The following is a 25,829-nucleotide window of genomic DNA, read 5'->3' on the forward strand; positions in this document are numbered from 1 at the left end:
ATTTAGGCATTGAGGGTTATGAAAAAAGTAGCTTGCTAAAAACAGATTCTGTTGGACTGAGTCTTTTAAATCCTGGGATTGTGTGTTTTCAGACTGTAAGGGCCAAATTCTGCCCATGGATATGTGCATGAACATTGACTTAAATGCAAACCACACACATACACAGTATAATGGCAGAATTTTAACCTCATCATTTAAAGCAATTTTAGTAAGTTCATTGTTCAATAAATTATTTTTCTTAGAGCTGTATGTAAAGAAGAAGAATTTAAAACATAGCTGCTTCTAGTCAAAGAATAAAAAGGAAGAGTTGGGAACGCTTGAAATAAATGTATTTATATAGAGGTTTTCAACTTCAAAATTCTTTATAAACTTTACAAACTATTGGCTCAGTCCTGAGAGGAGCAGAATACCTTCTGCAAGATGCTACCTTCTCTGAACCCCCCTATTTTCATGGGAATGGAGGCACTCAGACCCTCTCAGGATTGGACCATATTTTATTATATAGTACGTACACACACACACGCACACGCACATTTCTTCACCACCACTGGGGTGAAACATGGCAGCTGTTAAATAGCACACATCACCTCTACACAACTGTTCAGGCTAGAAAGTGAAAAGGAATTCCTTACTCAATAGAAACTGCTGAGACATCTGGTTACTCAACCAGTTCAATACTGACTCAGAGGGAAGACTACCACCTACTGATTCATCAACATTATTTTCTGCAGCACTCTAGGTTTTAGCTGGAGATATTGACCAAGATTGATGCTGCTTAGCTTATTAAATCACAGTTCATGGTGGGATGGAAGCAGGAATAATATAGTTATGTTCTGAATTAGAAAAAAAAAAGGTTTGAATTTCACTGAAAAAAAAAAAGTGAAGTGAAAATTTTAAAGCCTGCCTTTTGAAATAATACAGAAAAAAGTTCACTATGCTAGCTTGGTGTATATAAGGTTTGTTTTTGTACACACTTCATGTAAGAATAAAATCTATTTCATTTTAATTCAAGCAAAACAAGCTAGATGAACATAAAAATGTATTTAGATATGCCTTTTCAATTGTCTTCACATGAGTGCCCTTTTCTCTACTGGTAGTAGATTTATTTAATACCTTCAGCATTTGGCAAACACAGTGGATACACTTCTTAAACATATGTTGAATATTAACAGAGCTACATGGAATTTTAAGCACAAAATACTTCTGAAAAATAGTGTTATAAAGCCACAAATTTTAAATAGCAAATGCCACTATACCAAAAAAGGCCTAATTCTTTCTGCATATACAAAGCATGTATCATTGCACATCTCTTGCCCCCACCCCACCACCCCTTAAGAGAAAACTCCAGACACACAGTGATTCATTCTGCATATCTGATTGCAGACTAGGGCTCTCAGTTTCTTATCCATTGCTCATCAAAGTCAATGGTAAGATTCCCTTTGATTTCTAAGAGCCTGATCTAAAGCCCATTGTTTGCTGGTAATTAATAAAATAGTCCTTCTCAGTGCACAAATGACCCAAGTAAAGCAAATACTGTACCTTGGAAACTTGCGCACATCGGCACAAAGTGACAATATCCAAGAAGGAAAATATTCTAGGAAGAAAAAGAACAGAATCAAATTATGCTGATGTTTTATTACTAATCCAGTCTAATATACAGGCTCACAGTTTCATAATCATAGGAAAAAATTCAAGTTACATAAAAAATTAGATTACATTTAACTCTGCAATACTACAAACTTGTATCGGATAGGCTGACAACATTTATATATACTGACTAAGGGGCAAATCCACCCTCTTTGTCCAGGGCTGTGGAGGACCTCAATGTAGCAGAACTAGTGCACAGCTGCAGCTGTTGATGCTGGCATCTGAATTTTGGCTTCTATGTATGTATTACTAGAGAATTCATGACCAAACAAGTACTACTAATAACCAATTCTAAAGCTGATTTTTAGATTAAAGAGAAACTAGTTCATAAACATTTTATGGTGTGCCACTTTCTAAAAGAGTAATTACTAAAAAACAAAAGCAAAGATTTAGAAGAAGGTTTAGAGAACAATCATTTGGAAATAGGATACATATGCTATTTTTGATCAGTCCATTCCAATCAGGGGTGTGTGCACGCACGTGCACATTGGCCAGAAGATTTTCCCCCTAGCAGCATCCGTCGGGTCGGCCTGGATGCCCTCTGGAATCGTGCCTTCATGGTGCCTAATATAGAGTCCAACCCACCCACTAACCTCTCAGTTCCTTCTTGCCGGCTACTCCAACAAAGGAGTAGGAAGGTGGGTATTGGAATGGACATGAACAACACATCTCAAAGAACAACAGTTACGAGAAGTGAGTAACCGTTTTTTCTTCGAGTGCTTGTTCATGTCCATTCCAATCAGGTGACTATCAAGCCGAATTTAGGAGGTGGGGTCGGAGCTATCCACTGATTGGAGTACTGCTCTTCCAAAGGCCGTATCGTCTCTCCGTCACTGGCGGTAAGAAGGAACTGAAGGGCTGGATCGGCAGGGCTCTATATTAGGCGCCATGAAGGCGCAACTCCAGGGGGCGTCCAGGCCGACCCAACGGATGCTGCTAGTGGAAAAATCTTCCGGACAACGTGCACGTGCTCGCGCACACACCTGATTGGAATGGACATGAACAAGCACTCCAAGAAGAACTGTCCAGATTTCTAATAGGTCACATATTGCTCACTAAGCCTGTGAAATTCAATAATTTAAAAAAATTAGACTTACTCTACAAGAAAGAATGACACAGGAGTTCAGTATTCACCATTACTATCTAAACACGATACCATTTCTGTAAACCTGTCTACTCTCATTGTTCAATTCTGAAGGAGATTTGCATTGGCAAGATGAACACATGTTCCAAATATCAATAAAGGCAGCTCAGGGGATGTTCTCAGGGGAGGAAAGAATATTGGTGTAAGCACAAAAATGCAGATTCTTTTCCAAAACTATTTTCTACTACAATCACACATAAGAATATATACTAAAGTTAAAAAACATTACCTGCTCATGAGGCCATCAACATTTTTACCCTAAAAATTATGAAAATCTTAACTTGATATCAGTATCATCTTGTACTAAAATCTTAACACCGATGGTAAATACAGCTGATGTGTTGGTGAAGAGATGATGATTATTAAAAATGATCTAAAAAATCTGACAAACATTTTCAAACTTTAAAGCTTAAATCAAGGCACCTAAACCCATAATTAGGAACCTAAATAAGTTGCCAATTTTTCAGTTCAATACCCATGGAAGTTGACAGAATCTACAAAATGCCACTTGGATACCTAATTTTTGACACCCAGGTTTTAAAAATGGTCTTTCCTGATATTCCATTATCACATTTGAACACATTCTATTTTTCAATACATAAAAATATACATGAATTAAAATAAATCCATTTACCATGCAAATTCAAACAGAAGAATGAGCACCTTTGTAAGGTATGAATGGCATTTTACAAAAGCATTTTTGACAATATTTATTGTGATTGGAATACCCATTTGAAGCTCAAGGTACTTTATAAAACTAAATACCAACACCATATGAATGGATTTGGAAGGTCTCAGATTTATACATGCTGATTTCAAAACAGTCGTCCAAAGTATTTCAGTAAATTTGCCTTCACATTCTATCTAGTCAAAAAATAAAGAGCTGTGACAAACCATTTTGTGGCACTCTTGTTTGAATGGAGAAGAGGAGGAGCGTTTTGGCTTTCATACTAGTCATTCATTTTGTCATAGGTAACATTATACAGAGATCTGTGAAGAAGTGAAGAGGAAAGGAGTTTGTAGATCCCATTACTCTGAAATGTCTAATAGTGTGTCCCGATGTTTCACTGGTTATGATGGTGCACATTAATACATCAATATTCTGTTTTAAAAGAAGGAAAGAACACAAAGGTCAAACATACAATTAGGCTTTTATTTCTTTCTCCTCTGGCAGTTGGCCATTATTCTAGCAGAGGCAACTTTGTATAGGGAGTTGCTTTGCATTACAAGGAGAATCTTTTTAATTTGACCTTCAATTGGAGAAGTTTTTAGTTTTATCTGATGAAGTCAACTTTTCTACCATCCTTGGAAGTCAGCCAAGTTGTCCTCGTGAAACAGACAACTTAAATAATGGCAATAACAGAACATATGCATCAGACCTCATTTTTTCTTTACAGGCATTAATTAATGCTTGTCAGCACTTTGAAGGTATAATATGCTATGCAATTGTTAAGTATTACAGCTGATAGCATGAGATACCATTGACTTGTTTAGCTATAATTGCTATGAGTCATTTCACCAATGCCATAAATTCATCCATGGCCATTATTTCTGCTTGAAATATTAAGCAAAAAGATTTCCATTCTTCTTGCTTATTTCATTCATATCATCTTGAAAAGACAATTATCTGCCTTCCGTATTATTGACCAATCTAACAGAAATTTGTTTCTGCAGATACTGATATAAATGTCTGATTCAGAGTTCATTGAAGTCAACGGAAAAGCCCTCATTAACTTCAACGAGGCTTCTGATCAGGTTCCAGACCTCTTGGAGTTGGCTAATCTCTATCCTGAATAGGGATTCCTTCTCCCACTATGTTTGCGGAATGAATGCCAAATTAGGCAATTCCATGCCATCTTCTCAACAACAGAGTCTACGTAATTTCACCTAGCTCAAGTGCAAAATATAGCAAATAAAGTCTTGGGAATAACAGCAAGCGACTCTGTGAAGTGAACAGAATCCAATATGCTCAAAGTCAACAGTCAACCATGGCAAAAACTGCTCTCATTTCCTCCGATTCCCCTATTTTTCTTCCTTCCCTCTGTCCAGTTCTCTCTAACCTCTCCATTTGTCTCTACCACACTTCAGCTTTAAAATGATTTTAATGACTCGTTTGACTAGAAGAGCTTTATAATTCCTAACACCAAGTAGTCTCTCTTGTAGCCTTCTAATCCTGCTGTAAAATCTACATCTTTCATGAAGCCTCACAAATCAAATGCAATCACTAACAAAGTTTACATGCCATCTTGCATCTGAATTTAATACATATTACATTTGTTCAAGCTCGATTTGCGTAAGAGTCCTCAGAGTATGGGATTTGTCCTTTATGCACTTGCAAAACAATGTGTACTTTTACACTGACTCTTCCTTAGCTGACAATTCCTTACCAGAATTAGCTAGAGAGAGGCAGAAAAAGGACTTTGGAGTCTGAATGGAAAAAAAAAAAAAAAGATTGAGAAGTACAGACTCTGACTTCTCAGCACTTAACTTGAGTGTTTTTTGTTTGTTTGAAATGTAAAATATACCCAATAGGACAGCTGATAGACCTACAGTGCACCGGTCCTTCACAACCAGAGTTATGCAGAAGTTAATGCAGCCAGCAGGAAGATTAATTTCCTCTTAGTACTTGGGCATGGATTAGCATAGGGGAGCTGGAAATGAAGTTCATATTGCATAGATTCTCCTTTCTCCTGGATAGCTCCATATCTGAACCAATAGGCAGAGCTGGGTGGATAGTTCTTTACATTACTTCAACACATCATACTGTGGAGGGAAGGACCCGCTGCCAAATTGCCGCCGAAAAATAAAGCGGCGGCAGAAGTGCCGCCGATCGTGGCTTTTTTTTTTCCCTGCCCCTTGGGGTGGCAAAAACGCTGGAGCCAACCCTGTTTTCAATTCACCTCATACAAATACTATAGTGCAATCTCTTTATCATGAAAGTTGAACTTACAACTGTAGAATTATGTACAAAAAAACCTCCATTCAAAAATAAAACAATGTAAAACTTTAGAGCCTACAAGTCCACTCAGTCGTACTTCTTGTTCAGCCCATCGCTCAGACAAACAAGTTTGTTTACATTTCCAGAAGATAATACTACCTGCTTCTTGTTTATGTCACCTGAAAATGAACAGGCATTTGCATGGCACTGTTGTAGCCGGCATTGCAAGATATTTACATGCCAGATGTGCTAAAGAGTCATATGTCCATTCATGTTTCAACCACCATTCCAGAGGGCATGCGTCCACGCTGATGTCAACAGCAGAAGGTTGATTTTCTTTTCTGGTGATTTGGGTTCTGTAGTTTCCGCATCAGAGTGTTGCTCTTTTAAGACTTCTGAAAGCATGCTCCACACCTCATCCCTCTCAGTATTTGGAAGGCACTTCAGATTCTTAAATCTTGGGTCCAGTGTTGTAGCTATCTTTAGAAATTTCACATTGGTATCTTCTTTGCATTTTGTCAAATTTGCAGTGAAAGTGTTCTTAAACCGAACATGTGCTGTGTCATCATCTGAGACTGCTATAACATGAAATATATGGCAGAAAACGGGTAAAACAGAGTCAGAGACATACAATTCTCCACCAAGGAGTTCAGTCACAAATTTAATTAACACATTTTTTTTAAACGAGCGTCATCAGCGTAGAAGCATGTCCTCTGGAACAATGGCTGAAGCATGAAGTGGCATATGAATCTTTAGCGCATCTGGTACGTAAATATCTTGCAACACCAGTTACAACAGTGCCATGTGAATGCCTGTTCTCACTTTCAGATGACATTGTAATTAATGTCACCTTCTTAGCTATTGGCTGAACAAGAAGTAGGACTGAGTGGACTTGTAGGCTCTAAAGTTTTACATTGTTTTGGTTTGAGTGCACTTATGTAACAAAAAACCCTACATTTGTAACTTGAACTTGTATGAGATGAATTGAAAAATACTATTTATTTTATCATTTTTACAGTGCAAATATTTGTAATTAAAAATAATATAAAGTGAGCACTGTACACTTTATATTCTGTGTTGTAATTTAAATCGATATATTTGAAAAAGTAGAAAATCATCCAAAATATTTAATAAATTTCAATTGGTATTCTATTGTTTAACAGTGCGATTAACCACGATTAATTTTTTTAATCGCGGTTAATTTTTTTGAGTTAATCACGTGAGTTAACTGCAATTAATCGACAGCCCTAATTTTTTTCCTTTTCCTCTTAACTGATTTTTCTCTAAACTATCTTGGAAGTATGTCCAGATGCAATCCATTAACAAGTGGAAAAGGAAAAGATCAACCATTCTTATAATTCATTACTAATCCTAGATGACCAACACAATTGTAGAGCCCTGCAAACTGTAGCTGAAGTTGTCTGGACTTTGCCCTGATCAGACAGGCCAAATCCAAAAACAGAGTTATTTCAGTTCCTTTTCTTGAGGGCCTCCGCTTCCACCACCCTCATTTTTATAAACACCCAAGGCATGGTGTCATCTGAAAGGCAGAATGTAATACCAAAGAATTATGATCCATCAGTAAACTCAATTATTGCTGGTGGCAGCATGCAAGTGGTATCCAAAAATATGCAGCCTAAAAATCCACAATGATGCAAAAATCATATTCCACTGGATTTATGGCTATAATGACTGATCTAGAAGTGTTGTATGCATGTATATATACACAAATAGTTCACAAATTTTAAGCCCAATATTGAATATATGCCTCCTGATCTCTTAGGGACCACAAAATACCCTTGAAACCTCTTGAATTTTATTGTAATAACTGCTCCTATATACAAAAGATACATTTTTTTTCTTTTCCATCAACATTTGAAGAAATCAGACAAGAAATAACAGTATTCATATAATCAGTTTCCCTGAAGAAGTGAAAATCATCTGCCAGTGGAGAAATCCCAGATTGAAAAATGAAGAGAGAGACCAGGTCCTCCTTTTTTCATTTTTTGGTAACTGCTTTAGACTTTTTGGGACATCTGGGGAAAGCTGAACATTTTTCTTTAGCCCACAGTCAGAAGTTGTAGTCTGAAAAAAATCTTTTGTTGTTTTTTTCTCTCTAAAAGGCTTGACACAATAACTTCCCAAGGGAGAGACCTTCAAAGTATATGGATATTTGAAACTCAAAATTGCCATTCACCTTTTAAGGTTTAACTTTTATAATGTTTACCCTGGTTATGCCATTTTCAGTACAGATGCAACTGAAAAAGCTGAAATCAGCCTTGAGTCTTACACTGTACACTCAATTTTTCCTGATAGGTGAAAATAAATATCCATTTTTATAGGGCAAGGTGGATACTGTGTAGTTTGTGCCTAGTAAGCATCAAAAGCAGCTATTGTTGCTGTGCAGTGTTGGTGGGGGTCCAGCTCCCTCTTCCCTTTTAGTTTTTAGTTTGCTGGAAAATAACAGTTCAGAGTTCAGTTTGCAGGCAATTTGATGGGTTTATTGGGGCTAAACAAGAAAGCATATTTTGAAGCCCTTTACATTAATTGGGCTATTTTTATACGCTGATAGAGTTTCACCATATTTCGAACCCCTTCACACCAGTTGGGCTTATTTTTATACGTCAATAGAGTTTTCCTCTTCCCCTCACCCAACTACAGTTCTATACGCCGATAGAATCCCCTTCTTCTCCTAACCCCTAGCTTCGCACGCCAAGGGAGCTCCCTCTTCCCCTCCCTCTTCCTGGCAAACTTAATTATACTTGTACTTGTAGTGACGCTTCCAATATATGGTCATGTTCCGTTCTGGGGGGTCTTTTTTAATTTATCTTTAAACTACTGATGCTGCCCTTTTTAGTGTATCCAAGAAGTAGGCCTGTTTATAACAAGCATGATGCAATGCCCCCATCTCACAGGAATGGCCATACTGGTCAGACCAATGTTCCATCTAGCCCAATATCCTGCTTTCTGAAAGTAGCCAATACCAGGGGCTTCACATGGAATGAACAGGACAGGGCAATCATTGAGCAATCCATCACCCATTGTCCACTCCCAGCTTCTGGCAGTCAGGGGCTAGGGACACTCAGAACATTGAGTTGCATCCCTGACCGTCTTGGCAAATAGCCACTGATGGACCGATCCTCCATGAAATTATCTAATTCTCTTTTGAACCCAGTTATACTTTTGGCCGTCACAACGTCCCTTGACAACAAGTTACACAGGTTGACTGTGAGTTGTGTGAAGGAGTTCACAGTCATACAGCTTGCAATACTGTACTACCAAAGCCAGCATCGTCTCGAGCCTGCTGGATAAGTGCATAATGCGATGTAAATGTCTGGACGGACAACTAGGTAGCAGCCTTGTAGATATCCTGGATCAGCACTTGGCCTAGGAAAGCTGCCGAAGAGTCTTGTACCTTGAATGGGCGGTTACAATCGCCGGAGGGGGTACCTTGGCCTGGTTGTACCAGTAGCGGATACAGGCAGTAATCCAAGACGAGATCCTCTGGGCCAGCTCTGGATGATCTTTCATCCTATCGGCCACTGCAACAAATAACTGCAGCGACTTACGAAAGGCTTGGTCCTCTCAATATAGAAGGCTAGCGCCCTTCTGACATCCAGAGAGTGCAACCTACGCTCCTCCTCCGACTTATGAGGTTGAGGAAAGAAGACAGGTAAGAATATGTCCTAAGTCATATGAAAATGCGAAATAACCTTGGATAGAAAGGCTGGATGTGGTCGCAGTTGGACCTTGTTCTTGTAAAACACTGTCTAGGACGGCTCCAAGGTAAATGCCTTAATCTCGAAGACCCCTGTGGGCAGATGTTATTGCCTCCAAGAAAGCGACCTTCCAGAAGAGGAGGAGGAGGGAGCAGGAAGCCAGATGCTCAAAGGGTGCTCCCGTGAATTGTGACAGCACGAGATTTAGGTCCCACGGAGGAATGGGGTCCCAGACATGAGGGTATAGGCACTCTAGGCCCTTGAGGAACCTGGCAGTCATGTTGTGGGTGAAAACCAACCTGTTCTCAAGCGGAGGATGAAAGGCTGAAATAGAGGCCAAGTGGACCTTAACAGATGAAAGAGACAGACCCTGGAGTTTAAGATGCAGGAGGTAATCCAGGATTGGATCCAATGCCTTTATCTGAAGTCTAGTATGTAAACTGTTTCCATTTGGCCAGGTAGGTTGCTCTGGTAGAGGGTTTTCTGTTGCCCCACAGGACCTGGACACCATCTGAGCACAGCCGCTCATCCGCATTCAACCATGCAGCAGCCAGGCCGTCAGAAGCAGCGCTGTCAGGTTCGGATGCAACAGTCTGCCATTGTTCTGAGACTACAGGTCCGGCCAGAGCGGTAGCTGTAATGGGGCAGCCACCGAGAGCTCCAGCAATGTGCCAAACCAGTGCTGGCGCAGCCAAACCGGCACTACGAGGATTACTTTCGCTCTGTCCTGCTTGATCATCACGAGGACTCTGTGAATTAATAGCACTGGAGGGAAGGCGTACATCATAGCCCTTGACCTCAGGAGCAGGAAAGTGTCCAACAGGGTGCCTCTGTCGGCCCCCCCCCCCCCCCACCGAATCGAACAGAAAGCATGGCACTTTCTGTTGTGCCTGGATGCAAACAAGTCCACCTGGGGAATCTCCCACCTTGGCCCCGGGGAGGTCAGCGGCCACGAGATGAATGGCATGCTGAACACAGAAAATTCCAGAGCCTGATGGCTTCTTGGCAAAGGGCTGAGGACCAGGCTCCACCTTGCTTGTTGGTATAAAACAGGGGCGGCCAACCTGTAGCTCCAGAGCCACATGAGGCTCTTCAGAAGTTAATATGTGGCTCCTTGTATAGGCACCGACTCCAGGGCTGGGGCTACAGGCGCCAACTTTCCAATGTGCTGGGGGGTGCTCACTGTTCTGCCACAGGCCCTGCCCCCACTACACCCTTTTCCGTCCCCTCTCCTGAGCCTGCCGTGCCCTCGCTCCTCCCTCGGGGAGGGAGGGAGAGGCACTGATTGGCGGGGCTGCCAGAGGCACTGGGAGCGGGGGGGAAGGGTGGAGCTGATGGGGGGCTGCTGATGTATTACTGTGGCTCTTTGGCAATGTATATTGTTAAATTCTGGCTCCTTCTAAGGTTCAGGGTGGCCACCCCTGCTCTAGAACATCCCCCTTCACTGGCGGTGCTCACTGCTCAACCCCTGGCTCTGCCACAAACCCTGCCCCCACTCCACCCCTTCCCACCCCCTCCCCTGAGCCTGCCGTGTTCTTGCTCTTCCCCCTGAGCCTCCTACACGCCACAAAACAGCTGATCAGGTGTGGGGAAGGCTGCTGGTAGGTGGGAAGCACTGGGAGCAGGGGGGGAGTGAGGAGCTGACGGGGGGCTGCTGATGTATTACTGCGGCTCTTTGCCAATGTACATTGGTAAATTCTGGCTCCTCAGGCTCAGGTTGGCCATCCTGATATAGAACATAGCGGCGATATTGGCCATCAGGACTTGAACCACCCTTTTATTTGAGGCAGGAAAGCTTGACTGGCCAGGCTTAGCGCTCTAAGCTCCTTGACATTTCCATGTAAGAAGCAATCACAACTCGACCAACAACCTTGCATGCCGAGGTCGCCCAGATGGGCTCCCCATCCCAGATCCAAAGCATCGGAAACCAGGGAGACTGATGGGGATGGGGCCACAAAGGGGACTCCTGCCAACACCGATGCAGGATCCAACCACCAAGCAAGCGACAACAGTATGTGGTCCAGAATCTTGAATACCTGGTCTATGTTGTGTCTGTTGGGGACATAGACCGACGCCAGCCATGCCTGTAGGGGCCTGAGATTTTTTCTTGTTTATCAACAGACCTAGATCGCGACATGTGGAGCAAACCAGCCCAAGGTGCTGCCACACCTGATGCCAAGACTGGCCCTTGATCAGTCAGTTATCGTGATACGGGTAAATTTGAATGCCCCGACACCTCAAGTAAGCGGCCACTGGTGCCATGCACTTTGTGAATACACTCGGGGCTGACGAGAGACCAAGGGGCAGTGCCATGAATTGGAAATGGTGCTGGCTGAACACAAAACAGGAACCAGCTGTGTCCTGGGAAAATGGAAAAATGCGTCCTTCAAGTCGAGGGCGACATACCAGTCTACTGGATCCAGGGAGGGGATGATGGAGGCCAGGGAGATCATTCGAAATTTCAAGTTCTTGAAATGCTTGTTGAGGCAACACAGGTCCAGGATGGGTCTTAGGCCCTGTTTTGCTTTTGTGATTAGGAAACATCAGGAGTAGAATCCTTTTCTTTTCATAACCTGAGGGAATCTCCTCCACCACTCACAGCCTTAGGAGGTTTCCCACCTCCTGAGCGAATTGCTCGTGAGAAGGGTCCCTGAAGAGGGAGGGGGCGGGGGGTGGAAGGGAGGAGCAGTCAAGAACTGTAGGGTGTAGCCCAAGGACATTGTGTTGAGCACCCAACGGTCTGATGTCACTTGCAACCATGCCAACTAGAAGGCTTGTAAGCGGTTGAGGAAAGAACAGGAGGGTGGATCCAGGTACTTGACTGGGGCACTGTCCCCGGTCGCACCTTCAAAACACCTGTCTCTGTCCCCCAGGGTGTTTCAAAGGGCCAGGTTGAGCCGGCGAGCGAGAGGATGAAGGGTGGCGGTGCTTAAACCCTTTGCCTTTGTCCTTTCCCCTGTAGGACTCCTGCTGGGAAGATCCCTAGAACCTAGATGGAGGAGGCCAGAACTACTTTCTGGCCTGCTGTGTAGTGTGGAAGCCCAGCGACCGCAGGATGGCCCAGAAATCTTTAAGGCCATGCAGCCTTGCGTCAGTGAGCTCAGAGAAGAGCCCCACGCCCTCAAACAGGAGGTCCTGGATCATGGCCTGCATCTCTTGGGATAACCCTGAAGACTGTAGCCAAGAGCGGCGCCTCTCCACCGAGACAACCATTCTGGTGGCCAAGTCAGTAGTGTTCCAGGCCATCTGGAGGGTGCCCTTCGTCACCACTTTGCTAAAACAGTAAGCTGCTACAAACTTCATATAAAGAAAAAGAATTGCTAGAAATAATAATAATAAAAAAAGGATCTCTAGAAGATTTCCAATAGTATCTAATTTTGGCTTAAACAAAATTCACCCTTTAAATAAATAATATCACCTTTGTTTTAATCAACTTTTCCTTATACTGTAAGACCATTGTCTGTATTTATAGCTCAGACACTGCTTTTAAAGAGTACAGAGCTCCACATTACAATGCCCTAAAATAATGTTTTTGCTTACTCATAAAAATTAACATATACTGTAACATTAAACCTCAATATGTATAGTAACTATAGCTTTAACATCTAAAGTTCCAAAAGCTCTAACACCATATTTGAGAAAATGATGTAATACTCCATCTGATCAGTCCATCTAATGACCAAGTAAAGGGTATAGGAAATGCTATATATATATATATATATATATATATATATATATATATATATATATATATATATATATATATATATATATGAGATTAATGCAGTATCAATTCTACACACAACGGAAACCCACTAAGTTAAGCAGATCAAAACTGAAATGCAGCTGTAGTCTGAAACCTGAGCACAAAAGGCATTATAATAGGTTCCATCTCTACTGACTTTTAATGGCTTTTCAAATTTGTTCAGTTCACAAGTAAAAACACACTGGAATGCAACTAAAAAGCAGTACAGACTCTCTCCGGGTTACGCAAACCCGACTTACACAAATCTGCACTTACAGAAAAAGTTCCATAAGTTCCGTAAGGTAGAAAGCTTTTTTGTTGTTGTTTTTTGGGGTTTTTTTGCGTAATGGTTGGGTATACATTCCCAACTTATGCAAAATCCGAGTTACGCAAGGCGTTCCGGAACGGAACGCTTGTGTACGTTGGGGAGCGTCTGTACTTAATCCAACTTCAGACAGGTCAGAAAAACTGAGCAGCAAAAAGTAGGTATACTTGATTTCCTACTGGTCGAAGATAGTGATTTTAGAAAAGAACCTAAAATATATTTCAAACTAAAAAATTTAGAAGCTTCCAACAGGGGTGCTGGAACAATTTTTATAGTGGGGGTGCTGAGAGCTATTGAACCAAACTATAAACCCTGTATATAATGGAAACCACTTCAAGTCAGGGGGTGCAGCAGCACCCCCATTTCCAGCACTTATGGCCTCCAGGGATATTCGTTGGGACGCTCATGGGAATGTTTCCAAGACGGAAACTCATTAGTTAGTACTGCCTCTAGAAAAAAAGGGATCCAAAGGAACACATTAAGGCAGAGATAAAAAACTGAAAATTCTCACAAATGCTTTCTAAAAATATAGTAATGGAACTTCTTATTAGAGGCAATCCATTTAAGTGTTACTTTTCAAAAAGGCATAGGGTGAGATCCTGTGCTGTCTCTCTAAGAGGAGCAGCCCAGAACTCACTGCCCAACGGTAGAGGAGCGAAGGTGACTTCCTACCACCTTTGTGTCCTCACGATCCTGGGCTGTGTTGAGGGCTGGAGAGGCCCACGGTGTAACGTTAATAACCCTGAGGGCCTGTAAATTACAGCAGTTTCCCTGGGCAGTGCTATGAGCCTACTGTGGCTCACAGAACAGCTACAGCAAGCCTGTAATTTCCACAACATTTCATGTTGCAACTCATTTAATTCTTTAACTCGGATGTTAAGATTTTTGCCAAAGTTCCAGCTACGAGGATAGAGCCTATCTTACCTAGATTGGTGAAAAGAGATCAGACCTGTTCTTTTCAAGGCATCAACTGGCACACAATGTAAGAGGTCGGCCGGAATGATCCATTGAGGTCAGTTGAAGGTCCCTAATATGAAGAAAAGTCTTTAATCAAGTTGTTGAATTATTTAAAGGAGGAAATTCAAAGCATAAATCTGGGGGATATAATGTACCAGACTAAGTTATTAAACAACACTCCATAGCCAAGGTTCTGGTTTGGGCACTAAAACAAATTAATTGTTTTGCACAGTGGAACTGGGCAAGGGTACCCTCTGTCACTTCTTTTTGCTGTATTAACAGAACTCTTTGCATGGATAACTAAGAACAAGAGTGGCATTCCTGGCACATAAACTAGAGGCTCTGAGAATAAATTAGCTTTATATGCTAATAATGTTTTATTGGAGACATCTGAAACCTCAGCTTTTGTTAAGCAGAAATTGTGGAGTTTTAAGGTGGTCTCCAGTTCAAGATAAATTAAGGCTCCAAAGTGACGGAACTAGGCCTTGACCAGTGAACTCAAAGATTCTTAAGTTTAAATTTAAATGGGCAAAGTAAAACATAAATATAGAGCTTATGTACCTGGCAGTGATCTATTTGATATCATTTTTTCTACCCCTTGTAATACAGTTTAAAAGTATCTCATCAATTGTAACTTTCTCTTCAGTATTTGTAGGATCACAGCAATCAAAATGCTTACAGCTAGATACCTAGCAATCCTGTCATCCACGGTCTGTTTTTTCTTTCACCCAAAATTCCCATAAAAGTACTATAAGAGTTTCCCTCTATAGTAATACAAAATTGATGAAAAAATATGCTTGCAGTTACCTCATCTACACTGAGTATGTGTTGACATTAAAAAAAAGGTGACGTTTCAGTGGTATCTTTCTTCCTCTCAAATAAAAAAACATGTATTTAAAGTACCTATGATGCCTGTTAGAAACTGCATGAGGAAATATAACTTTCTCCATAGCTGGAGGGACAATTCAAAGATGGCCAATTTCTCATTCTGTATCTTAGGGCTGGTCCACACTAACCCCCCAGTTCGAACTAAGATACGCAACTTCAGCTACGTGAATAACGTAGCTGAAGTCGAAGTACCTTAGTTCGAACTACAAGGTACTTACTGCGGGTCCACACGCGGCAGGCAGGCTCCCCTGTCGAGTCCGCGTACTCCTCTTACGGAGCAGGAGTACCGGCATCGACGGCGAGCACTTCCGGGATCGATTTATCGCGTCTAGAGAAGACGCGATAAATCGATCCCAGAAGATTGATTGCTTACCGCTGAACCCGGAGGTAAGTATAGACGTACCCTTAGATTAAACTTCTGAAACCACTTGATCTAGACTGTCCACCGAGTTCTCTTTCAAACTCCAGTAGGAAAAGAGCCCACCTACTGAAAAACTATTCCAGATTAATTTCTTATCTTCTGGTTGGGGAAGGATTATCTTTAACTGAATACTGGAAAAAAAGAAAAGAGCCCCCCAATATTAATTGACTTAGAAGGGTCCGAGATACATGGAGAAACTCAGATATGAAAATAATTAGGATTTTTTTTTAAATCATCAGGCTTCTGTTAGACTATGAATAAAATAATCCCTCAAAAATCCATGAGGACAAATACAAACGCTTCACTTTATTATGCTATATATATATTAGGGCTGTCTAGCAATTAAAAAAATTAACCACGATTAATCGTGCTGTTAAACAATAACAGAATACCATTTATTTAAATATTTTTGGATGTTTTCTACATTTTCAACTATATTGATTTCTATTACAACACAGAATACAAAGTGTACAGTGCTCACTTTATATTTACTTTTGATTACAAATATTTGAAAAATACTATTTCTTTTGTTTTTTACAGTACAAATATTTGCACTGTAAAAAACAAAAGAAATAGTATTTTTCAGTTCACCTAATACAAGTACTGTAGTACAACATCTTTATCATGAAAGTTGAATTTACAAATGTAGAATTATGTACAACAAAAACTGCATTCAAAAGAACAATGTAAAACTTTAGACCCTACGAGTCCACTCAGTCGTACTTCTTGTTCAGCCATCACTCAGTGACACACAAGTTTGTTTACATTTGCAGAAGATAATGCTGCCTGCTTCTTGTTTACGTCACCTGAAAGTGAGAATGGGCATTTGCATGGCACTGTTGTAGCCGGCATCACAAGATATTTACATGCCAGATGCGCTAAAGATTCATATGTCCCTTGATGTTTCAACCACCATTCCAGGGGACATGTGTCCATGCTGATGATGGGTTCTGCTCGATAAAAATCCAAAGCAGTGCAGACCGATGCATGTTCATTTTCATCATCTGAGTCAAATGCAACCAGAAAAAGGTTGATTTTCTTTTTTGGTGGTTCAGGTTCTGTAGTTTCCGCATCAGAGTGTTGCTCTTTTAAGACTTCTGAAAGCATGCTCCACAATCCATCCTGATCAGATTCTGGAAGTTACTTCAGACTCTTAAATCTTGGGTTGAGTGCTGTAGCTATCTTTAGAAATCTCACATTGGTACCTTCTTTGCATTTTGTCAAATCTGCTGTGAAAGTGTTCTGAAAACGAACAACATGCTGGGTCATCATCCGAGACTGCTATAACATGAAATATATGGCAGAATGCAGGTAAAACAGAACAGGAGACATACAATTCTCCCCCAAGGAGTTCAGTCGGAAATTTAATTAACATGTTATTTTTTTAATGAGCATTATCAGCATGGAAGCATGCCCTCTGGAATGATGGCTGGAGCATGAAGAGGCATATGAATCTTTAGCATATCTGGAACGTAAATATCTTGCAATGCCAGCTGTAACAATGCGATACGAACGCCTGTTCTCACTTTCAGGTGACATTGTAATTAAGAAGTGGGCAGCATTATCTCCCGTAAATGTAAACAAACTTGTTTCTCTTAGCAAAGTAGGACTGAGTGGACTTGTAGGCTCTAAAGTTTTACATTGTTTTGTTTTGAGTGAAGCTATGTAACAAAAAAACCCTACATTTATAAGTTGCACTTTCATGATAAAGAGACTGCACTAAAGTACTTGTATGAAATGAATTGAAAAATATCATTTCTTTTATCATTTTTACAGTGCAAATATTGTAATAAAAATAATATAAAGTGAGCACTGTACACTTCGTATTCTGTGTTGTAATTGAAATCAATATATTTTAAAATGTAGAAAAACATCCAATAATAAATTTCAATTGGTATTCTATTGTTTAACAATGCGATTAATTTCAATTAATTTTTTTAATCGTGATTAATTTTTTGAGTTAATTGCATGAGTTAACTGCGATTAATCGACAACCCTATTTTATTTATATATATATATATACACACACACACACATATATATATACACACTTCTCCTGTTAAGTCAGTAGAGTCCACATTTGTGTTTGATTTCTCGTTTTCATACCTATCTGTTACATTTTATAGATCTGTATTGTGTCTCTCATTCTGCTCCAACACGTTATTTCTTAAAAAAACTAAAAATAAAAGGAATAAAAAGCTTCTGACTTGCTTAAATGACCAAAAAAAAGCTTATACTGCTTTTTATTCCTGTTAGGCCTGTAGAGCCAACAAAAATAAGAAAGTGAGCTCCATTATCAACAGAATTGTAAAGTAGGGTCTGCTTTACCCTGCAGAACCTTTATCATCAGTGATAAAAAAAAAACAGCTTGATTCATGGAGCCTAGGTAGAATTTTCAAGACTCGCAGTTAGAAAAAACTTTACTTGTTAACTGAGCATATTTAACCAAAACAGAAAATATGGATTTCTACAATTTTAGTTTTACTTTTCAGAATAAACATAGGATTAAACATAGAATTTTGAGTAAATCAATGTTTTTTCAATACCTGATGTGTCAGTTTTTCATTTCCATATATTTCTTTTTATTCATTTTGATTTCTGATTTAATATCAAGATTTGTTAGTACCATGTGTGAAGTGTTTTTACAATAAGAATCCAAAAAAGAAAAAAAAGGGGGCATGAATTGCTAAGCACTAATTCAGGGGTAGGCAACCTGCGGCACGCAAGCTGATTTTCAGTGGCACTCACCCTGCCCGGGTCCTGGCCACCTGTCTGGGGGGCTCTGCATTTTAATTTAATTTTAAATGAAGCTTCTTAAACATTTTAAAAACCTTATTTACTTTACATACAACAATAGTTTAGTTATATATTATAGCCTCATAGAAAGAGACCTTTTAAAACTGTTTAAATGTATTACTGGCACGTGAAACCTTAAATTAGAGTGAATAAATGAAGACTCAGCACACCACTTCTGAAAGGCTGCCAACCCCTGACCTATACGCTAATACTAGGAACATGGATAACAAATAGTAGGAATGGGAATTGATCATTCATAAACATAAATTTGATCTAGCTGGTATTATTGAAACCAGGTGCGGTGATTCACACAACTGAAAAGTTAAAATCAATGGTTATAACCTATTTAGGAAGGACCAAGTGGGCAAAAGAGGAGGAGAAGTCGCACTCTACATCAAAAATGGCCTTATTTGTTTGTGAGTCACAGATAACTCAGAAGAAAATCATCTTGAATGCTTATGGATCCATGTCCTAACAAATAAACCAGAAGAGGGGATACTAGTTGGTGTCTACTACAGACCATCAAATCACACTTAGAAACAAGATGACCACTTCCTATCTACAAGGTGTACAAAAAAAATACTGAGATCATGTGGAACTTCAATTTGAGTGATATATGCTGGAGGTCTCATGCTGCCAGTACTAAAACACCCTTGGAATTTCTAAACATTATAGACAATTTCCTAACTCAAAAAGGGTTGCCTTCCCAACTCAAAGTGATGCAGCCAACACGGGGGAATTCTACATTAGACCTTGTCCTAAGACATGAAAAGGAATCGATCATAGAACTAAAACTTAATGGTAGCTTAAGTACAAGTGATCATAACTTGATCACACTTATAATGTGCAAGCAGAATAAAGTCCAGACCAGTAATATACATACTTGGTGCTTTAACAGAGCCAATTTCACAAAGCTGAAAACAATTGAGCCAAATCAGCTGGCAGGAAGAATGTAATCAGAAAAATGTGAATAATAATTGGGAATCATTCAGAACACCTTACTAGATGACCCAAAAGCCACAGTTCCACAACTGTGGGAAAAGGGTGTACTGGTTAAAAAACACTAATCTGGTTTATAGGGGAAGTGAAGGTAGCTTTCTGTGCGCGTGTATACACACACATATATACACACATACATACATACATATGCATACACAAAATGGAAGAAATAGAAAGTTGATAGTAATTAATATAAATCAGAAGTTATAAATTGTAGAAAATGTATATGAGAAGCCAACAGACACATGGAGAAATTTATGGCCAGCAGAATTAAGGACAATAAGGAGTTTTTAAATATATTAGGAATGAAAAGAAACCTGATAATGGTATTGGTCCATTGCTAGATGAAAATGGTAGAATTATCAATAATAATGCAGAAAAGGCAGAGATATTCAATAAATACAGTATTTCTGTTCTGTATTTAGGGAAAAACAGATGATGCAGTCTCATTAGATGGTGAAAACTCTCTTTCCATTCCACAGGCATAGCAGAAACTACTAAAGTTAGACTTTTTTAAATCACCAGGTCCAGATAACTTGCATTCAAGAATTTTAAAAGAGCTGGCTGAGGAATACACTGGACAGGTAATGTTGATTATCAGTAAGTCTTGGAGCACTGGGGAAGTTCCAGAAGTCTGAAAGAAAGCTATTGTTGTGCCAATTTTCTAAAAGGGTAATCAGGATGACCCGGGTAATTATAAGTCTGTCAGCCTTACATTGATCCTAGGCAAGATAATTGAGCGGCTGATATGAGCCTCAATTAATAATGAACTAAAGGAGGCTATTGTAATTAATGCAAATCAACATGGGTTTATGTTAAATAGAGCCTGTCAAACTAACTTGATATCTTTTTTAGACAAGATTACAAGTTTGGTTGATAAAGGTAATAGTGATGATGTAATATACTTAGACTTCTGTAAGTTGTTTGACTTGGTGATATGTGATATTTAGATTAAAAACTAGAATGAGACAAAATTAACATAGCACACATTAAATAGGTTAAAAACTGATAATTGATAGGTTTCAAAAGGTAACTGTAAACGGGGAATCGTCATCAAATAGGTCTCTTTCCAGTGGGGTCTCACAGGGATCTGTTCTTGGCCCTACACTATCTAAACATTTTTATTAATGGCCTGGAAGAAAACAAAATCACAGATAAAGTTTGCAGATAACACACAAATTGGGGGAGAAGTAAATAATGTAGAGGACAGATCAGTGATTCAGGGAAATCTAGATTGCTTGGTAAACTGAGTGCAAGCAAACTGTGTGTGTTTTAATATGGCCAAGTGGAAATGATATATATCTGGCAACAAAGAATGTAGGCCATACTTACCGGATGGGGGACTCTATCCTGGGAAGCAGTGACTCTGAAAAAGATTTGAGGATTGTGGGGGATAATCAGAAGAACATAAGCTCCTAGTCTGATGCTATGGCCAAAAAAGCTAATGCAATTTTAGGATGCATAAATAGGAATCTTGAGTAGTAGTAGAGAGTTTATTTTACCTCTGTACTTGGCACTACTGTGACTGCTACTGAACACTGTGTCTGATTCCACTGTCCACAATTCAAGAAAGATGTTGATACATTGGAGAGTGTTCAAAAGAGAGCCACGAGAATTATTAAAGGATTAGAAAATATGCCTTATAGTGTGATTTAAGGTGGTTAATCTATAAGAAGGAGAAAATTCAGGGGCAACTTTGATCACAGTCTATAAGTATGCACATGGGGAACAAATATTTAACAATGGGCTCTTCAGTCTAACAGAAAGGTATAACATGATCAATGACTGGAAGCTGAAGCTAGATAAATTCAGACTGGAAATAAGGTATAATTTTTTAATCGTGAGCGTAATTAACCATTGGAACAATCTACCAACAGTTGTGGTGGATTCTCCATCACTGACAATATTTAAATCAAGATTGGCTGTTTTACTAAAAGATTTGCTCTAGGAATTGTTTTGGGGAAGTTCTATGGCCTGTGTTATAAAGGTCAAACTAGATGATCACAGTGGTCCCTTCTGGCCTTAGAATCTATGTTTATGCAGAATCACAGAATATCAGGGTTGGAAGGGACCTCATGAGGTCATCTAGTCTAACCCCCTGCTCAAAGCAGGACCAATCCCCAACTAAATCATCCCAGCCAGGGTTTTGTCAAGCCGGGCCTTAAAAACCTCTAAGAAAGGAGATTCCACCACCTCCCTAGGTAACCCATTCCAGTGCTTCACCACCCTCCTAGTGAAAAAGTTTTTCCTAATATCCAACCTAAACCTCCCCCACTGCAACTTGAGACCATTACTCCTTGTTCTGTCATCTGCTAACACTGAGAACAGCCTAGATCCATCCTCTTGGAACCCCCTTTCAGGCAGTTGAAAGCAGCTATCAAATCCCCTCTCATTCTTCTCTTTTGCAGACTAAATAATCCCAGTTCCCTTAGCCTCTCCTCATAAATCATGTGCTCCAGCCCCCTAATCATTTTTGTTGCCCGTTGCTGGACTCTTCCCAATTTTTCCACATCCTTCTTGTAGTGTGGGGCCCAAAACTGGACACAGTACTTCAGATGAGGCCTCACCAGTGCCGAACAGAGGGGAATGATCACGTCCCTCGATCTGCTGGCAATGCTCCTACTTATGCAGGCCAAAATGCTGTTAGCCTTCTTGACAACAAGGGCACACTGTTGACTCATATCCAGCTTCTTGTCCACTGTAACCCCTGCAGAACTGCTGCCTAGCCACTCAGTCCCTAGTCTGTAGCAGTGTATGGGATTCTTCCGTCCTAGGTGCAGGACTCTGCACTTGTCATTGTTGAACCTCATCAGATTTCTTTTGGCCCAATCCTCTAATTTGTCTAGTTCCTCTGTATCCTATCCCTACCCTCCAACGTCCCTCGATCTGCTGGCAATGCTCCTACTTATACAGCCCAAAATGCCGTTAGCCTCAATTACTTTGAAAGGCATCCTCTCCTGTATACATATGTATATGTCAATACTCTTTCAAAAAAAGGCCTTTCACAGTAAGTCCATTGTTTGTTTCTGGGGCTGTGTGTTTTCAGTCTTATTACAATGTCAGCACTTCAAATAATATAAACTTTTTTTCCCCAAAATCTTTGTCACCTCTCTTTTCTTGACAAAATTATAGGTAATAGACATGCATTCTTTTTCAATCATATACTGTTATATTCATTGTGTTAAATAAACATCACATTTTAAAAATATTTTCAAAAACAGTTTCACAAGACTGTATTATAACTACACTATTTGAAGTGGCTAATTTCTAATGCTTTAATTAAAATTTTAGCTTAAGACTAAAAAAAATCCTTTCATTTTTCCAGCAATTTACAGTTACTATTCCCAGCAGAAAAACACCTTCTGTAATTAACAATTTAGAGGTCTTTAATTCCTTCTTGAGTATTAGCAGTTGAAGGTTGTGCCATTTCAATAGAAAAGTAGTTGTGTCTAGATTTACAATAATGTCTTGGATTTGACCTATAACTTCTGTCATTATCCTTTGGGGTTAAGAAACCTATTTCTCAGATTGCCCCTATATTAGAGTAACTGATAAATTGAATAATCAAATAATGCTTTACAAGAAAGAAAGAAAGAACTGCAGTTGTATGAAGATACTTTTTAAATTAGATATTAAGTACCTCTCTGATATTCTTACTCAATTATGCAATTAAACATTTATTCAACCTTTCACTTTTCATAATATATATGTAGCTGACCAGGCCATGGGCAGTCAGGCATAGCAATGGAAACAAGAGTTCTGCCTACCGGTTAACAGCTAGATCCAAGGTAGGCAGAGTCCAGGAAACGAGCCAAGGATCAGTACCAAAAAGACAGAAGCCACATGCCAGAGCCAGAGGGTAAACCAGAGTCCTAAGCCAGAGGCAGAGCCAGGGATCAATACCAGAGAGACAGAAGCTGAATGCCAGAATTAGAGGGTAAAAATCATAAGCCAGAAGCAGAGCTGGGGATTGAAGCCAGAAGTCTGAGGCCAGAGGGGGAGCAGGGACTGGAGGCAGGCTGGAGCAAGTGCTGGAATAAGGAGTGGAACAAAGCAGGTGCAGGGACTGAACAATAGCAAGCACAGCTGTGGGCCTGGTCTGTGTTCAGCAGCTGCTGGTCTGCTGTGGGGGGCTAGGCTTATAAGCAGGGCTGATAAACCAGCAACCAATCGGGGCTTTGGCCACTGTCAGGTCCAAAGCAGCACAGGGCTCACTAACTGAGCTGCTAGACAATCAGTCAGGCAGCAGGCCAGCAGCTGGTCCTAGCTGGTCTGGTCCCCAACAATTCAATAGCACAAGGAAAAGAGTGGCCCTGGCCCAGTGGCAAACTAACACTGCAACAGCTGACATATGTGGTCATTTTTCTTTTGGCTTGGACAATGGCACTAAGCAGCAATTAACATTTATAAAAGCAGCCTGTTTTCTTTGTAGAATAAGTCTACTCAAATATCGGTTTTAAGATCGTAATGTCATTAAACCAGAAAAAGTACACAAAGTAGACCACTCTCCACATAGATCAGCCTCCTTCCCCCCTGGAATTGAAACAGTGATATCCCTCCATACAAATAATGTCTTCTTGGAGACACCCATTCCCTCCAGACAGGGACGGCTCCAGGCACCAGTGCAGCAAGCGTGTGCCTGGGGCGGCAAGCCGTGGGGGGGCAGCCTGCCGGTCCCTGTGAGGGCGGCAGTCAGGCTGCCTTCGGCGGCATGCCTGTGGGAGGTCCGCCAGTCCCGCGGATTCAGCGGCAATTTGGTGGCGGGGATGTCGAAGGCGCGGCACCAGTGGACCTCCCGCAGGCATGCCGTTGAATCCGCGTTACCAGCGGACCACCCACAGGCGCGCCGCCTCAAGCCGCCTGACTGCCGTGCTTGGGGCAGCAAAACACAGAGGGCAGCCCTGCCTCCAGATGTCTTCTTGCTGCCTTGCCCAATCCTCTGTGTCTGCATCCGATGACTTGAAGAGGTCTGTTTGGTTTCCACTGGGGTTACCATACATCCGGATTTCCCCGGACATGTCCAGCTTTTTGGTGCTCAAATCCCCGTCCGGGGGGAATTTCCAAAGAGCCGGACATGTCCGGGGAAATAGGGAGGCATAAGCCAGGGTCCGCCCAGCACGATCCGCCGGGTCCGCAGCGCAGCCCAGCTGCCCCAGCTACAATGCTCAGGCGGGGAACGGGGTGGGGCTCGGGCTTCCCTCGTGGGCGGGGACCCCCCGGCCACTGGGGGACCCTTCCTGTGGTCCCGTTGCCCCGCACAGCTTGGAACCCGGCGCCGCGGGAGCTGTTTCCGGTGGGGACAGACAGGCCGGGGAACATGCTCGGCGGCAGGAAGGAAGCTGCGGCCAGGGCTGCAGGGACCCGTGCCGCCGAGCATCTGAAGCCCCCAACAGGCAGAGACTGCCGGGGGAGCAGGGCAGGCGGGGGCATAGAGGCTGCAGGGGCGGGGGCGTGCAGGGGCTGCAGGGCGAGGAGGAGCAGGGAAGGCAGGGGCATAGAGGCTGCAGGGGCAGGGGGGTGCAGGGGCTGCAGGGTGAGTGGGGAGCAGGGGTCACAGAGGCTGCAGGGGCAGGGCAGACGGGGCGCAGAGACTGCAGGGGCGGGGGGTGCAGGGTGAGTGGGGAGCAGGGGTCACAGAGGCTGCAGGGGTGGGGGGGCTGCAGGGCGAGTGGGGAGCAGGGAAGCACTTAGCAACCCCCAACCAAGATCAGAGCGGGAGGAAGGAGGGGGAATGCAGGGTGCTCAGAGGAGGGGGCAGAGTTGGGGCACGGGCTTTGGGGAAGGGGCGGAGTTGGGGCAGGGCCAGGCCCCCGTGGAGTGTCCTCTTTTTTCAGTGTTGAAATATGGTAACCCTAGTTTCCACCTCAGACAGACCTTTCCCACACTCAGTAAGGCTGAACTTTTCTGTTATTTACACTAAAGCGTGCTAGGTACTTTGTAAATCAAATATAAAGACAGTCCTTACCCTGAAAAGCTTACAGTCTAATTTTAGATGTGACGTGAGTGTAGGTAGCATGGTAATGAAGACAACATTTACAGTAAGAAGATCACTTGGTTACTCTGTCGTAGCTGAACATCTTAGAAGTTATTTTTTTAACTGGCACCTGCTTTTCATAAGTACTATGTTAGAAGTGGAGTTATAGGTGAAATTTTCATGAGGGGAGGGAGATAAGCAGTTTCATTATAACAAGCTAAGTTTAAAGAAAAAAGAATGCAATGTGAATACAAACAAGATTTTGATTGTCTTCTG

General features: G+C 41.4%; 1 protein-coding gene across 4 annotated transcripts in view; it reads right to left on the bottom strand.

The window, feature by feature from the left end:
- Window positions 1-25,829, bottom strand: part of FBXL2 (F-box and leucine rich repeat protein 2) — a 136,744-nt gene that overhangs the window by 72,841 nt on the left and 38,074 nt on the right. For all 4 annotated transcript variants that reach the window (XR_008443945.1, XR_008443944.1, XM_054019502.1 and 1 more), the window contains exon 3: window positions 1,540-1,594. Coding sequence is in view for 2 of the 4 variants with exons in the window: in XM_054019502.1 (XP_053875477.1) it covers window positions 1,540-1,594 (55 nt within the window). In the remaining 2 variants the exon portion in view is untranslated. The remainder of the gene's footprint in view (window positions 1-1,539; window positions 1,595-25,829) is intronic.

This window comes from Malaclemys terrapin, chromosome 2 (genome assembly GCF_027887155.1).
Source record: "Malaclemys terrapin pileata isolate rMalTer1 chromosome 2, rMalTer1.hap1, whole genome shotgun sequence".
NCBI lineage: Eukaryota > Metazoa > Chordata > Testudines > Emydidae > Malaclemys > Malaclemys terrapin.